The sequence below is a fragment of the Agelaius phoeniceus genome, chromosome 37 (assembly GCF_051311805.1).
Source record: "Agelaius phoeniceus isolate bAgePho1 chromosome 37, bAgePho1.hap1, whole genome shotgun sequence".
Classification (NCBI taxonomy): Eukaryota; Metazoa; Chordata; class Aves; order Passeriformes; family Icteridae; genus Agelaius; species Agelaius phoeniceus.
The window spans coordinates 987996-1003437 of NC_135302.1; the positions used below are offsets into that span (position 1 = coordinate 987996).

Here is a 15442-nt window from a genome sequence, read left to right on the forward strand (position 1 = left end):
TGTCCCACAGGTGGAGGGTTCGAGGACCGGCGCGGCGGCCGCGGGGGCTTTGACCGGGGCGGGTTCCGGGGCCGCGGCGACCGCGGCGGCTTCAGGGGCGGCCGAGGAGGCGACCGGGGCGGCTTCGGGCCGGCAAGATGGACAGCAGGTAAAGAGAAATTGGGGGGAAAAATGGGGGATTTGGGAAAAAATGGGGGGTTTGGGGGGAAAATGGGGAATTTGGGGAAAATGGGGGGTTTGGGGGGAAAAACCAGGTTAAAAATGGGGATTTTGGGAAAAAACACAGGAGAGGTTGGGGGGAAAAACCAGGGATTTGGGAAAAATGGGTGGTTTGGGGGCAAAAATGGGGAATTTGGGAAAGAAACATGGGGATTTTGGGGGGAAAAGCGGGGAATTTGGGAAAAAATACAGCGGGGGGGTTAGGGGGAAAAATGGGATTTCGGGAAAAAAACAGGGATTTTGGGGGGAAAAATCCTGGGATTTGGGAAAAAACATGGGGATTTTGGGGGGAAAATGGGGAATTTGGGAAAAAAACACAGCGGGGATTTTGGGTGAAAAACCGGGGATTTGGGGAAAAAAACACGGGGATTTTGGGGTTAAAAAACCACAGGGATTTTGGGCTTAAAAACTTGGGATTTGGGGAAAAAAACATGGGGATTTTGGGGTGAAAAATGGGGAATTTGGGCGGAAAAACACATGGGGATTTTGGGGTGAAAAATGGGGAATTCTGGGGGAAAAAAACACGGGGATTTTGGGGGGAAAAACCAGGGAAAAAATGGGGATTTTGGGGAAAAACACAGGGGAGGTTGGGGGGAAAAACACATGGGGATTTTGGGGGGAAAAATGAGGAATTTGGGAAAAAAGATGGGGATTTTGGGGTGAAAAATGGGGAATTTCGGGGGAAAAACACATGGGGATTTTGGGGTGAAAAATGGGAAATTTGGGGAGAAAAACACATGGTGATTTTGGGGTGAAAAATGGGGGATTTGGGAAAAAAAACACGGGGATTTTGGGGTGAAAAACCGGGGATTTGGTGAAAAAAACACGGGGATTTTGGGGTAAAAAACCACAGGGATTTTGGGGCAAGAAACACAGGGATTTTGGGGTGGAAAAATGGGGAATTTGGGAAAAAAAACATGGGGATTTTGGGGGGAAAAACCCGGGATTTGGGGTAAAAACATGGGATTTTGGGGGGAAAAACCAGGGAAAAAAATGGGGATTTTGGGAAAAACCAGGGAATTTGGGGGGAAAAATGGGGGGGAAAATGGGGATTTTGGGAAAAAACGGGGATTTTGGGGGGAAAAACTGGCGGGGAAAATGGGGATTTGGGGGAGGGGAGAAATGGGGATTTTGGGGGAGGAAAATAGGGGGAAAAATTGGATTTTGAGGATAAAATGCAGGGAAAAAATGGGATTTTGGGGGGGAAAAATGATGGGAAAAAAATGGGATTGGGGGGGAATGGTGGAAAAAATGAGATTTTGGGAGGGAAAAAAAAGGTGATTTTGGGGGAAACAAAGAGGATTTTAGGGAAGAAAAAATGGGGATTTTGGGGAAGAAAAAAATGGGGATTTTGGGGGAAAAAAAGGGGATTTTGGGGGGGGAGATAATGGGAATTTTAGGGTAAAACCAGGAGATTTGGGGCTTTGGAAGTTGCTTAATGGGACCAGGGAATCCCAGGCCGTAAATGAATCTCGTTAATTAACGCCAACCGCTAATTAATGACGGTGGAATCGGCTCATTGTCCGTCCGTCTGTCTGTCCGCAGGGGCGACCACCGGCAGGACCGACGCGAGCGGCCCTACTGAGCCCCTCCCCCACCCCCCGTTTTGTATTAGCCCCGCCCCCATCCCTGCAAACCCCTCCCCCTTCGCTGGCTCCGCCCCCTTTCCCCCCTCCCCACCCACTGCTTTTAACCCTCTCCTCCCCCCTCTCAATAAAGGGATTTTGGGGGAAGGATTTGGGGGCCTCTTCTGATTGGATGGGAGATGGGAGGGGGGCGTGGCTGTGCTCTGTGAGGTCATTATTGCCCTAATGAGGCACTTCCGGCCAGGGGTTAATTAGAGAGCTCATTAACAAGATCATTAAGCGCTGATGTCATGATGGGCAGGGCACTTGAATAAGGACGGGGGCCCTTTAAGGGGGCACGGTGGGTTAATATGCATAATGGGCGTGGTATGACCATAAATGGAGTGTGGGGCGTGGCTTTACTACTTAAAACTGGACTTGAATTTTTTTTCTTAATTAGCATAAAGGGCGTGCATTTGCCATAAATGTACTGCGGGGCGTGGCTTGCGCACCTTTCAGTTTCAGAAGTGTTGATTTGAATTGTTAATTTGCATAATGGGCGTGGCTTTTCCATAAATTTCTGGGGGCGGTTCAGGTTTGCCTGTTTAGTTTGAGGGGCGTGGTTTAGGATTTCCTATTAACTTTAAGAGGCGTGGCTTGACCATAAATGGTTATTGGGGGCGTGGTTTAGGGCTTTCAGTTTAGTTTGAGGCGTGGTTTGACCGTAAGTGGTTACTGGGGGCGTGGTTTGCCCATAAATGGTTGCTGGGGGCGTGGTTTAGGTATTTCCTTTCAGTTTAGGGGGCGTGGCTTGCCCGTAAATGGCCAATGAGGGCGTGAATTCCCCACGGCGGCCTCGCTGTGGGGCCGCGGCCATGAGGGGCCGCAGGTGCCCCTACAGGTGGCGGGAGCTCGGGTACCTGTTCAGGTGTGCGGGAGCAGCGACTTCCCAACCAAACCGTGGCGCCGTGAGCGCACTCAGGTGAGAGGGGCGGCCGATCCCCGGCCAGGTACGGGAACCGCGGCCTCAGCGCAGGTGCGGGAGGGCAGGAAGTGCCTGGCCGGGTAGCAGGGGCGTGCCGGCGGCCAGGTGAGGGGTGTGGCGGCGGCAGATTCCGGACAGGTACACGGGGCGGGGCCGCCTTTAGGTGAGGGGACACGGGGGGGGGCCGGAAGGTGCCGGCGGCCACAGCGGCCCAGGAGCGATGAGGAGGCGGCGGCGGGAGCCGAGAGCGGGGCCCGGAGCGGGGCCGGCACTGCTGCCGCTGCTGCTGCTGCTACCGCTGCTGCTGCCGAGCGGTGAGAGGCGATTTGGGGCAGTTTGAGGGGATTTGGGGCAGTCTGAGGGGATTTCAGGGAGATCCTGAGGCGTTTAGGGGGTTTTTAGGGGGTATTGAGTGGTTTTGAGGGGATTTGGGACGGAATCGTGAGGTGATTTTAGCAGGGAGTCGTCAGGGGATTTTGGCGGGAATCGTGAGGGGATCAAGGAGAGTCTGAGGGATTGAGGGTGTTTGAGGGGATTTGGAGGAGTCTGAGGGGATTGGGGAGGTCTGAGGAGTTTTAGGGGGTACTGAGGGGTTTTAAGGGGGTTTTGAGGGGATTTGGGACGGAATCGTGAGAGGATTTTTGCCAGAGAATCGTGAGGAGATTCTGGCGGCAATCCTGAGGCGACTAAGGAGAGTCTGAGGGGATTTGGGGTGCCTGAAAGGATTTTGGGGGGTATCAGAGGGGATTTAGGAGGGTTCTGAGGGGATTTGGGGGTGTGTGAAGGGATTTTGGAGGAATCTGAGGGGATCTGGGGGAGTCCGAGGGGATTTGGGACAGTCTGAGGGAATTTAGGGAGACTTGAGAGAGAATCGTGAGGAGATTTTACCGGGGGATCGTGAGGGGCTTGGGCAGGAATTGTGAGGAGGATAAAAAGATTCTGAGGGGATTTGCGGCCTCTGAAAAGATTTGGGGGAGTCTTAAAAGATTTAGGAGGGTTCTGTAGGGATTGGGGGGTTTGGGGACAGAAACTTGAGGGGATTTTAACGGGCGATCCTGAGGGGATTTTGGCGGGAATCGTGAGGGGAATTTAGGGTGTCTGAGGGAATTCGGGGTGGCCGAAGGATTTGGGGGTTCTGAGGGGATTTGGAGGAGTTTGAGGGGGATTTTAGAGGATTTTGGGGGTATCCTGTGAGGATTTGAGGGGTTTTTTAGGGAATCCTGAGGGGATTTTTTGGGGGTTTTGGAGAGAAATGTGAGGGGACTGCGGGCGGGAATCCTGAGGGGATTTGGGGGAGGAACCGTGAGGGGATTTTGGGGGAAACCTGAGGAGATTTTGGGGGATCTCAGGGGATTTTGCGGGTGTTCTGAGGGGATTTTGGGAGATTTGAGGAGGTTTAGGGCGATCTGAGGGGTTTTGGGGGAGATCGTGAGGAGATTTTGGGGGAATTTTGAAGTAATTTGAGGGGGGATCGGGCGGGAATTCGGGGCAAAAACTCGAGGTGATTTTGAGGTGAACCGCGAGGGGATTTAAAGGGAATCCGAAGGGATTTTGGGGCAGGATCGTGAGGGGATTTTTTGGGGGGAATCGCGAAAGAATTTTTGGGGGAAAAGAACGTGAAGGGACAGGAGCGTCAGAAAATCTTGAGGAGATTTGGGCAGAATCCGGGGGGATTTGGGGTTTTTCTGAGAGGACAAGAAAGGCGGGAAAATAATCTGAGAGGATTTTCGGGTTTTCTGCCGGGATTTTGAATTTTCTGAGGGGATTTTGGGCAGGGAGAATCGAGGAGGGGGAGGCCGAGAGGAGCGTGAGGGAATTTAGGAGGGGTCTGAGGGGATTTTGAGGGGATTTTGGGGAATTCTGAGCATGTTTTGGGGGGGATTTGAGGGGTTTTGGAGGGATTTAAGGGGTTTTGGAGGGATTTAAGGGGGTTTTGGGGCGATTCCAGGGGTTTTAGGGGGTTCTGAAGGGGTTTGAGAGGTTCTGAGGAGGTTTTGAGGGGGATTTGAGGGGGTTTGGGGGCAAATTGAGGGGATTTGAGAGGTTCTGAAGAGGTTTTGGGGCGATTTGAGGGGTTTTGGGGGTATATGAGGGGATTTGAGAGGTTCTGAGGGGATTTGGGGGAAATCTGAGGGGATCTGAGAAGTTCTGAAGAGGTTTTGGGGCGATTTGAGGGGGTTTGAGGGGTTCTGAGGGAATTTGGGGGAAATCTGAGGGGATTTGGGGGAAATCTGAGTTTTGAGGGGGTTATGAGGGGATTTCAGGGACTCCGAGGAGGATTTGGGCAGATTCGAGGATTTTTTGGGGGGGGATTCCTAAGGGTTTTTTGGGGAGAATTTTTGAGGATTTGAGGGTTTTTTTGGGGTAGTTCTGAGGGGATTTCAGCGTCTCCTAGAGGATTTTGGGGCAATTCGAAAGGGTTTGGAGGGTTCTAATGCCATTTTGAGGGGACACAAAAAATTTGGGGAATGGATTCGATCAGAAGGGACAAAATTTTGGGGACGTCTCATAGGATTTGAGAGGGGACAAGGACGATTTCGAGGTCGCAGTTTGGAGGGGTCTGGGAGGATTTTTGGGGGGATATCGGGGGGTCAGAGGGGACACATGGGGGGGGTCAGAGGGGACACAGGGGGGGTCAGAGGGGACATGGGGGGGTCAGAGGGGACACATGGGGGGGTCACAGGGGACACAGGGGGGGTCACAGGGGACACATGGGGGGTCACAGGGGACACATGGGGGGGTCACAGAGGACACACAGGGGGGGTCACAGGGGACACACAGGGGGTCACAGGGGACACAGGTGTCCCAGGCAGGTGACACGGGGGGGTCACAGGGGACACAGGTGTCCCAGGCAGGTGACACGGGCAGGTGACACACACAGGGGGGGTCACAGGGGACACACGGGGGGGGTCACAGGGGACACAGGTGTCCCAGGCAGGTGACACGGGCAGGTGACACACACACACACACACGGAGAGGAGGGGGGGGGTCACACCTCCCTGGCCCCACAGGACACATTCCTGGGGCCGGTTTTTCCGGCTTGGCCCCGGATGCCCGATGCCATCCCGGATGTTGGGGTGTCCCTGATGTCCGGCCAGGTCACTCGGGGTGGGGGGGGGGGAGCCCAAAAAAAAAGGGGGGGGGGCTGAGGTCATCACCATAATGGGGGGGGAGGGGTCTCGAAATGGGGGGGTTGTGACGTCATCACCCTCATAGGGGTCCACAAATGGGGGGGGCGGGGTCTGACCCTCATGAGGGGGGGGTCCCTAAATGGGGGGGGTTGTGACGTCATCACCCTCATGGGGGGGGTCTTTAAATGGGGGGGGTTATTACGTCATCACCCGAATGGGGTGGTCCCTAAATGGGAGGGGTTATGACGTCATCACCCTCACAGGGGCCCCCATATCGGGGTCTGACCCTCAGGGGGTGTCCCCAAAAGGGGGGGCTGAGGTCATCACCCTAATTTGGGGGAGGGGTCTCGAAATGGGGGGGTTATGACGTCATCACCCTCACAGGGGTGTCTCTAAATGTGGGGGGGTTATGACGTCATCACCCTCACAGGGGCCCCCAAATCGGGGTCTGACCCTCATGGGGGGGGGTGTCCCTAAATGGGGGGGTTGTGACGTCATCACCCTCATGGGGGGGGTCTCTAAATGGAGGGGGTTATGACGTCATCACCCTCATGGGGTGTCCCCAAAAAGGGTCTCTGACGTCATCTCCCCCTCACAGGTCACTGGGCGGTGGCAGCAGAAGATGACACAGGTGAGGGGGGGGAGGGGGTCCCGAATTCTGGGGTCCCATAAGGGGAGGGGTCCCATTTTGGGGGTCTCATTGTTTAGGGAGGGTCCCATTTTTGGGGTTCCCATTTTTAGGAGTGGTCCCATTTTGGGGGTCCCATATTTTGGGAAGGTCCCATTTTTTTGGGGGGGGTTCCCTTTAAGGGAATGGTTCCCATTTTTGGGGGGTTCCCTTTAAGGGAATGGGTCCCATTTTGGGGGTCTCATTGTCTAGGGGGGGATCCCATTTTTGGGGTTCCCATTTTTAGGAGGGGTCCAATTTTGAGGGTCCCATATTTTGGGATGGTCCCATTTTTTTGGGGGGGGTTCCCTTTAAGGGAATGGTTCCCATTTTGGGGGTCTCATTTTTTAGGGGGGGGGGCCCATTTTGGGGATCCCATATTTTGGGAAGGTCCCATTTTTGGGGGGGTGTTCCCATTTTTGGGGGGGCTTCCCTTTAAGGGAATGGTTCCCATTTTGGGGGTCTCATTGTCCAGGGGGGTTCCCATTTTTGGGGTTCCCATTTTTAGGAGGGGTCCCATTATGGGGGTTCCCATTTTTAGGAGTGGTCCCATTTTGGGGGTCCCATATTTTGGGAAGGTCCCATTTTTTTTGGGGGGGTCCCATATTTTGGGAAGGTTCCTATTTTGTGGGGGGTTCCCTTTAAAGGAACGGGTCCCATTTTTGGGGGGGGGTTCCCTTTAAGGGAATGGTTCCCATTTTGGGGGTCTCATTGTCTAGGGGGGGTTTCCATTTTTGGGGTTCCCGTTTTTGGGATGGTCCCATTTTTGGGGGGGTGTTCCCATTTTTGGGGGGGGTTCCCTTTAAGGGAATGGTTCCCATTTTGGGGGTCTCATTGTCTAGGGGGGAGTCCCATTTTTAGGGTTCCCATTTTTGGGAGGGGTCCCATTATGGGGGTTCCCATTTTTAGGAGTGGTCCCATTTTGGGGGTCCCATATTTTGGGAAGGTCCCATTTTTTTGGGGGGGGTTCCCTTTAAGGGAATGGTTCCCATTTTTGGGGGGGTTCCCTTTAAGGGAATGGTTCCCATTTTGGGGGTATCATTGTCTGGGGCGGGGGGGGGTCCCATTTTTGGGGTTCCCATTTTTAGGAGGGGTCCCATTTTTGGGGTTCCTGTTTTTCGGATGGTCCCATTTTGGGGGGGGAGTCCCTTAAGGGGACAGGTCCCATTTTTGGGGGGGGTCGCATATTTTGGGAAGGTCCCATTTTTTGCGGGGGGGGGTCCCTTTAAGGGAATGGTTCCCATTTTTGGGGGGTTCCCTTTAAAGGAACGGTTCCCATTTTGGGGGTACCATTGTTTAGAGGGGTCCCATTTTTGGGGTTCCCATTTTTAGGGGGGGGTCCCTTTAAGGGAATGGTTCCCATTTTGGGGGTATCATTGTCTAGGGGGGGGGGCTCCTATTTTTGGGGTTCCCATTTTTGGGGTTCCTGTTTTTCTGATGGTCCCATTTTGGGGGGGAGTCCCTTAAGGGGACGGGTCCCATTTTTTTGGGGGGGGGGGTCCCATATTTTGGGAAGGTCCCATTTTTGTGTGGGGGGGGGGGGGTTCCCTTTAAGGGATTGGTTCCCATTTTGGGGGTCTCATTGTCTAGGGGGAGGGTCCTATTTTTGGGGTTCCCATTTTTGGGGGGGTTCCCTTTAAGGGAATGGTTCCCATTTTGGGGGTCTCATTGTCTGCAGGGGGGGGGGGGGGCATTTTTGGGGTTCCCATTTTTGGGAGGGGTCCCATATTTTAGGAAGGTCCCATTTTTTTAGAGGGGGTTCCCTTTAAGGGAATGGTTCCCATTTTTGGGGAGGGGGTTCCCTTTAAGGGAATGGTTCCCATTTTGGGGGTCTCATTGTCCAGGGGGGGTTCCCATTTTTGGGGTTCCCATTTTTAGGAGGGGTCCCATTATGGGGGTTCCCGTTTTTAGGAGGGGTCCCATTTTTGGGGGTCCCATATTTTGGGAAGGTCCCATTTTTTTTGGGGGGGTCCCATATTTTGGGAAGGTTCCTATTTTGTGGGGGGTTCCCTTTAAAGGAACGGTTCCCATTTTTGGGGGGGTTCCCTTTAAGGGAATGGTTCCCATTTTTTAGGGGGGGGGGCCCATTTTGGGGATCCCATATTTTGGGAAGGTCCCATTTTTGGGGGGGTGTTCCCATTTTTGGGGGGGCTTCCCTTTAAGGGAATGGTTCCCATTTTGGGGGTCTCATTGTCTAGGGGGAGGGTCCTATTTTTGGGGTTCCCATTTTTGGGGGGGTTCCCTTTAAGGGAATGGTTCCCATTTTGGGGGTCTCATTGTCTGCAGGGGGGGGGGGGGGCATTTTTGGGGTTCCCATTTTTGGGAGGGGTCCCATATTTTAGGAAGGTCCCATTTTTTTAGAGGGGGTTCCCTTTAAGGGAATGGTTCCCATTTTTGGGGAGGGGGTTCCCTTTAAGGGAATGGTTCCCATTTTGGGGGTCTCATTGTCCAGGGGGGGTTCCCATTTTTGGGGTTCCCATTTTTAGGAGGGGTCCCATTATGGGGGTTCCCGTTTTTAGGAGGGGTCCCATTTTTGGGGGTCCCATATTTTGGGAAGGTCCCATTTTTTTTGGGGGGGTCCCATATTTTGGGAAGGTTCCTATTTTGTGGGGGGTTCCCTTTAAAGGAACGGTTCCCATTTTTGGGGGGGTTCCCTTTAAGGGAATGGTTCCCATTTTTTAGGGGGGGGGGCCCATTTTGGGGATCCCATATTTTGGGAAGGTCCCATTTTTGGGGGGGTGTTCCCATTTTTGGGGGGGCTTCCCTTTAAGGGAATGGTTCCCATTTTGGGGGTCTCATTGTCTAGGGGGAGGGTCCTATTTTTGGGGTTCCCATTTTTGGGGGGGTTCCCTTTAAGGGAATGGTTCCCATTTTGGGGGTCTCATTGTCTGCAGGGGGGGGGGGGGGCATTTTTGGGGTTCCCATTTTTGGGAGGGGTCCCATATTTTAGGAAGGTCCCATTTTTTTAGAGGGGGTTCCCTTTAAGGGAATGGTTCCCATTTTTGGGGAGGGGGTTCCCTTTAAGGGAATGGTTCCCATTTTGGGGGTCTCATTGTCCAGGGGGGGTTCCCATTTTTGGGGTTCCCATTTTTAGGAGGGGTCCCATTATGGGGGTTCCCGTTTTTAGGAGGGGTCCCATTTTTGGGGGTCCCATATTTTGGGAAGGTCCCATTTTTTTTGGGGGGGTCCCATATTTTGGGAAGGTTCCTATTTTGTGGGGGGTTCCCTTTAAAGGAACGGTTCCCATTTTTGGGGGGGTTCCCTTTAAGGGAATGGTTCCCATTTTTTAGGGGGGGGGGCCCATTTTGGGGATCCCATATTTTGGGAAGGTCCCATTTTTGGGGGGGTGTTCCCATTTTTGGGGGGGCTTCCCTTTAAGGGAATGGTTCCCATTTTGGGGGTCTCATTGTCTAGGGGGGGGGTTCCATTTTTGGGGTTCCCATTTTTAGGAGGGGTCCCATTTTGGGGTTCCCATTTTTGGGATGGTCCCATTTTGGGGGGGTCCCATATTTTGGGAAGGTCCCATTTTTGGGGGGGTTCCCTTTAAGGGAATGGTTCCCATTTTGGGGGTCTCATTGTCTAGGGGGGGGGTTCCCGTTTTTGGGATGGTCCCATTTTTAGGAGGGGTCCCATTTTGGGGGTGCCATATTTTGGGATGGTCCCATTTTTTTGGGGGGGGGTTCCCTTTAAGGGAATGGTTCCCATTTTTGGGGGGGTTCCCTTTAAGGGAATGGTTCCCATTTTTGGGGGGGTTCCCTTTAAGGGAATGGGCCCCATTTTGGGGGTACCATTGTTTAGAGGGGTCCCATTTTTGGGGTTCCCATTTTTGGGGGGGATTCCCTTTAAGGGAATGGTTCCCATTTTGGGGGTCTCATTGTCTGCGGGGGGGGGGGGGCATTTTTGGGGTTCCCATTTTTGGGAGGGGTCCCATATTTTAGGAAGGTCCCATTTTTTTAGGGGGGGTTCCCTTTAAGGGAATGTTTCCCATTTTTGGGGGGGGTTCCCTTTAAGGGAATGGTTCCCATTTTTGGGATTCCCATTTTTAGGAGGGGTCCCATTATGGGGGTTCCCGTTTTTAGGAGGGGTCCCATTTTGGGGGGGTCCCATATTTTGGGAAGGTCCCATTTTTTGCGGGGGAGGTCCCTCAAGGGAATGGTTCCCATTTTTGGGGGGGGTTCCCTTTAAGTGAACAGTTCCCATTTTTGGGGGGGGGTTCCCTTTAAGGGAATGGTTCCCATTTTTGGGGGGGGTATCCCCTGAATTGGGCCTGGGGGCTGTCCTGGGTGGGGTTCCCATTTTTAGGAGGGGTCCATTTTGGGGGTTCCCGTTTTTGGGATGTTCCCATTTTTGGGGGGGGGGTTCCCTTTAAGTGAACAGTTCCCATTTTTGGGGGGGGGTTCCCTTTAAGTGAACAGTTCCCATTTTGGGGGGGGTTCCCTTTAACTGAACAGTTCCCATTTTTGGGGTGGGGTATCCCCTGAATTGAGCCTGGGGTCCATCCCCTGACCCCGTTTCCTTTCCCTCCCCGTTTAACCCCCGCAGTGCCGTGCGGGACCCCGGTGCTGCGGCGCGTGGTGGGGGGCGCGGGGGCGCAGGAGGGGCAGTGGCCCTGGACGGTCAGCGTGGCCTTCAGGGGGCGCCACGTCTGCGGCGGGGCCCTGATCGCCCCCGCCTGGGTCCTGACGGCCGCACACTGCTTCCCGCCGTGAGTAACGGGGCCCAAAATCCACGGGAATTCCACCCAAAAGTGAGCCTGAAATCCCCTGGGATTCGACCCAAAACTGAGCCTGAAATCCCCTGGGATTGACTCTGAAATACAGCCTGAAATAGCCCGGGATTTACCCCAAAAATCCCCTGAGATTTACCCCAAAATAGAGCCAGAAATACCCTGGGATTTAACCAAAAATAGACACAAAAATCCCTGGGATTTACCCCAAAACCCCCAAAATCCCCAATTCCTGACCCCATTCCCCTTCCCTAGGGAGAATCCCCTCCCCGAATACCGCGTTCCCCCCAAACCCCCAAAATCCCCAATTCCTGCCCCAAAATCCCCAATTCCTGCCCCCAAAATCCCCAATTCCTGCCCCAAAAACCCCAATTCCTGCCCCAAAATCCCCAATTCCTGCCCCAAAAACCCCAATTCCTGCCCCAAAATCCCCATTTCTGACCCCAAAACCCCAAAATCCCCATTCCTGACCCCAATTCCCCTCCCTAGGGAGAATCCCCTCCCCGAGTACCGCGTGACGCTGGGGGCGCTGCAGCTCCTGTCCCCCCCCGCCGACGCTCAGGTCAGGGCCGTGGCCTGGGTCGCGCGCCACCCGGCCTATCGCGACTATCGCGACAGCGACCCCCAGCGGCGGAAGAGGAGGAAAAGGAAACGGCGGCAGGGCGGTGACGTCATCGGCGGCGACGACGTCACGGGCGGTGACGACATCGCGGGGGACCTGGCGCTGGCCCGGCTGGACCCCCCCGCCAGCCCCTCGCGCTTGGTACGGCCCGTGTGCCTCCCCGCCGGCGGCGTGACCTTTGACCCCGGCATGAACTGCACCGTCACCGGATGGGGACACGTCCGGACGGCCGGTGGGTGGCACTGGGGACATGGGGACATCATTGGGGACATTGGGGACATTGAGGGGACATTGGGGACATCAATGGGGACACGTCCGGACGGCCGGTGGGTGGCACCGGGGACACCATTGGGGACATCATTGGGGACATCATTGGGGACATCATTGGGGACATCACTGGGGACACGTCCGGACGGCCGGTGGGTGACACCGGGGACATGGGGACATTGAGGGGACATCATTGGGGACATCATTGGGGACATGGGGACATCAATGGGGACATCACTGGGGACACGTCCGGACGGCCGGTGGGTGGCACTGGGGACATGGGGACATCATTGGGGACATCACTGGGGACGTCATTGGGGACATCAATGGGGACACGTCCGGACGGCCGGTGGGTGGCACCGGGGACATGGGGACATCATTGGGGACATCAATGGGGACATTGAGGGGATTGGGGACATGGGGACATCATTGGGGACATTGAGGGGACATCATTGGGGACACGTCCGGACGGCCGGTGGGTGGCACTGGGGACATTGAGAGGACATTGGGGACATCATTGGGGACACGTCCGGATGGCCGGTGGGTGGCATTGGGGACATGGGGACATCATGGGGACATCATTGGGGACATCATTGGGGACACGTCTGGACGGCCGGTGGGTGGCACTGGGGACATGGGGACATCATTGGGGACATCATTGGGGACATGGGGACATCATTGGGGACACGTCCGGACGGCCGGTGGGTGGCACTGGGGACACCATTGGGGACACCATTGGGGACATCACTGGGGACATCATTGGGGACATCATTGGGGACACGTCCGGACGGCCGGTGGGTGGCACCGGGGACATGGGGACATTATTGGGGATATGGGGACATCAATGGGGACATCATTGGGGACGTCATTGGGGACATCAATGGGGACACGTCCGGACGGCCGGTGGGTGGCACCGGGGACATCATTGGGGACATTGGGACATCAATGGGGACATCACTGGGGACATCACTGGGGACATCATTGGGGACACGTCCGGACGGCCGGTGGGTGGCACCAGGGACATCATTGGGGACATCACTGGGGATATGGGGACATTATTGGGACACGTCCGGACAGCCAGTGGGTGGCACCGGGGACATCATTGGGGACATGGGGACATCACTGGGGACATCATTGGGGACATCAATGGGGACACGTCCGGACGGCCGGTGGGTGGCATTGGGGACACCATTGGGGACATTGAGGGGACATTGGGGACATCATTGGGGACATCACTGGGGACATCATTGGGGACATCAATGGGGACACGTCCGGACGGCCGGTGGGTGGCACTGGGGACATCATTGGGGACATTGTGGGGACATCATTGGGGACATGGGGACATCATTGGGGACATGTCCAGACGGCCGGTGGGTGGCACCGGGGACATGGGGACATTGAGGGGACATCATTGGGGACATCATTGGGGACATGTCCAGACGGCCGGTGGGTGGCACCGGGGACACCATTGGGGACATCACTGGGGACATCATTGGGGACACGTCCGGACGGCCGGTGGGTGGCACCGGGGACATGGGGACATTGAGGGGATTGGGGACATCATTGGGGACATCATTGGGGACATCACTGGGGACATCAATGGGGACATGGGGACATCATTGGGGACACGTCCGGACGGCCGGTGGGTGGCATTGGGGACATCACTGGGGACATTGAGGGGACATCATTGGGGACATTGGGGACATCAATGGGGACACGTCCGGACGGCCGGTGGGTGGCACCGGGGACATCATTGGGGACATTGAGGGGATTGGGGACATCATTGGGGACATCATTGGGGACATCATTGGGGACACGTCCGGACGGCCGGTGGGTGGCACCGGGGACACCATTGGGGACATCACTGGGGACATCATTGGGGACATTGGGGACATCACTGGGGACACGTCCAGACAGCCGGTGGGTGGCACTGGGGACACTGGGGGGATTGGGGACATGGGGACATCACGGGGGACATCACTGGGGACATGGGGACATCACTGGAGGGTGACCAGGACAGTGTTGGTGACACTGAGGTGACGAGGATGAGTTTGGGGACACCAGGGTGACCTCAGGCCAGGCTTGGTGACACTGAGGTGACCAGGATGGGGTTGGGGACATCACAGTGACCTCAGGCCCGGCTCGGTGACCCTGCAGTGACCTTAGGCCAAGGTTGGTGACACTGAGGTGACCAGGACGGGGTTGGGGACACTGCAGTGACCACAGGGACATGGTTGGTGACACTGAGGTGACCAGGACAGGGTTGGGGACACTGTGATGACCACAGGACATGGTTGGGGACACTTGGGTGACCCTGCAGTGACCAGGCCCGGCTCGGTGACCCCGCAGTGACCACAGGCCAGGGTTGGGGACACTGAGATGACCAGGATGAGTTTGGGGACATCACAGTGACCTCAGGCCCGGCTCAGTGACACTGAGGTGACCAGGACGGGGTTGGTGACCCCGCAGTTACCACAGGGACAGTGTTGGGGACACTGAGGAGACCAGGATGAGTTTGGGGACATCAGGGTGACCTCAGGCCCGGCTCGGTGACCCCGTGGTGACCTCAGGCCCGGCTCAGTGACACTGAGGTGACCAGGACAGGGTTGGGGACATTGAGGTGACCTCAGGCCAGGCCCGGTGACCCCGCAGTGACTGCAGGGACAGTGTTGGTGACACCTCAGTGACCTCAGGCCCGGCTCGGTGATGCCGCTGTGACCTCAGGCCAGGCTCGGTGACACTGAGGTGACCAGGACGGGGTTGGGGACACCTCAGTGACCTCAGGCCCGGCTCGGTGACACTGAGGTGACCAGGACGGGGTTGGGGACACCTCAGTGACCAGGACAGTGTTGGGGACACCACAGTGACCTCAGGACAGGGTTGGTGACATCAGGGTGACCTCAGGCCCAGCTCGGTGACACTGAGGTGACCTCAGGCCCGGCTCGGTGACGCCGCTGTCCCCGCGCTGTCCCCGCAGTGCCACTGCCACCCCCCAAGACGCTGCAGCAGCTGGAGGTGCCCCTGCTGAGCCAGCGCCACTGCCGCTGCCTCTACGCCCTGGGGACAGCGACAGCGACAGCGACAGCGCCGGGGGACGGGCTGGGGACACCCGCGGGGGACACCATCTGTGCCGGCCTCCCGCAGGGACAGCGCGACGCCTGCCAGGTGCGACCTCGGGCACCTCCCGCGTGTCGCTGTCCCCTCCCCTGTGTCGGTGTCACCTCCCCCTGTGTGTCGGTGTCCCCTCCCCTGTGTCGGTG

General features: G+C 56.1%; 2 protein-coding genes across 2 annotated transcripts in view; both read left to right on the forward strand.

The window, feature by feature from the left end:
• Positions 1 to 1822, forward strand: part of FUS (FUS RNA binding protein) — a 36650-nt gene extending 34828 nt beyond the window's left edge. The window contains 3 exon segments of the mRNA XM_077193230.1: positions 11 to 130; positions 133 to 148; positions 1765 to 1822. Of these exon segments, the coding sequence (XP_077049345.1) occupies positions 11 to 130; positions 133 to 148; positions 1765 to 1804 (176 nt within the window). The 3' untranslated portion in view covers positions 1805 to 1822.
• Positions 1823 to 2605: 783 nt separating this feature from the next.
• Positions 2606 to 15442, forward strand: part of LOC129134284 (uncharacterized) — a 77780-nt gene continuing 64943 nt past the window's right edge. The window contains exons 1-6 of the mRNA XM_077193231.1: positions 2606 to 2700; positions 2795 to 2874; positions 6499 to 6531; positions 11110 to 11272; positions 11783 to 12147; positions 15160 to 15347. Coding sequence (XP_077049346.1) covers positions 2606 to 2700; positions 2795 to 2874; positions 6499 to 6531; positions 11110 to 11272; positions 11783 to 12147; positions 15160 to 15347 — 924 coding nt within the window. The remainder of the gene's footprint in view (positions 2701 to 2794; positions 2875 to 6498; positions 6532 to 11109; positions 11273 to 11782; positions 12148 to 15159; positions 15348 to 15442) is intronic.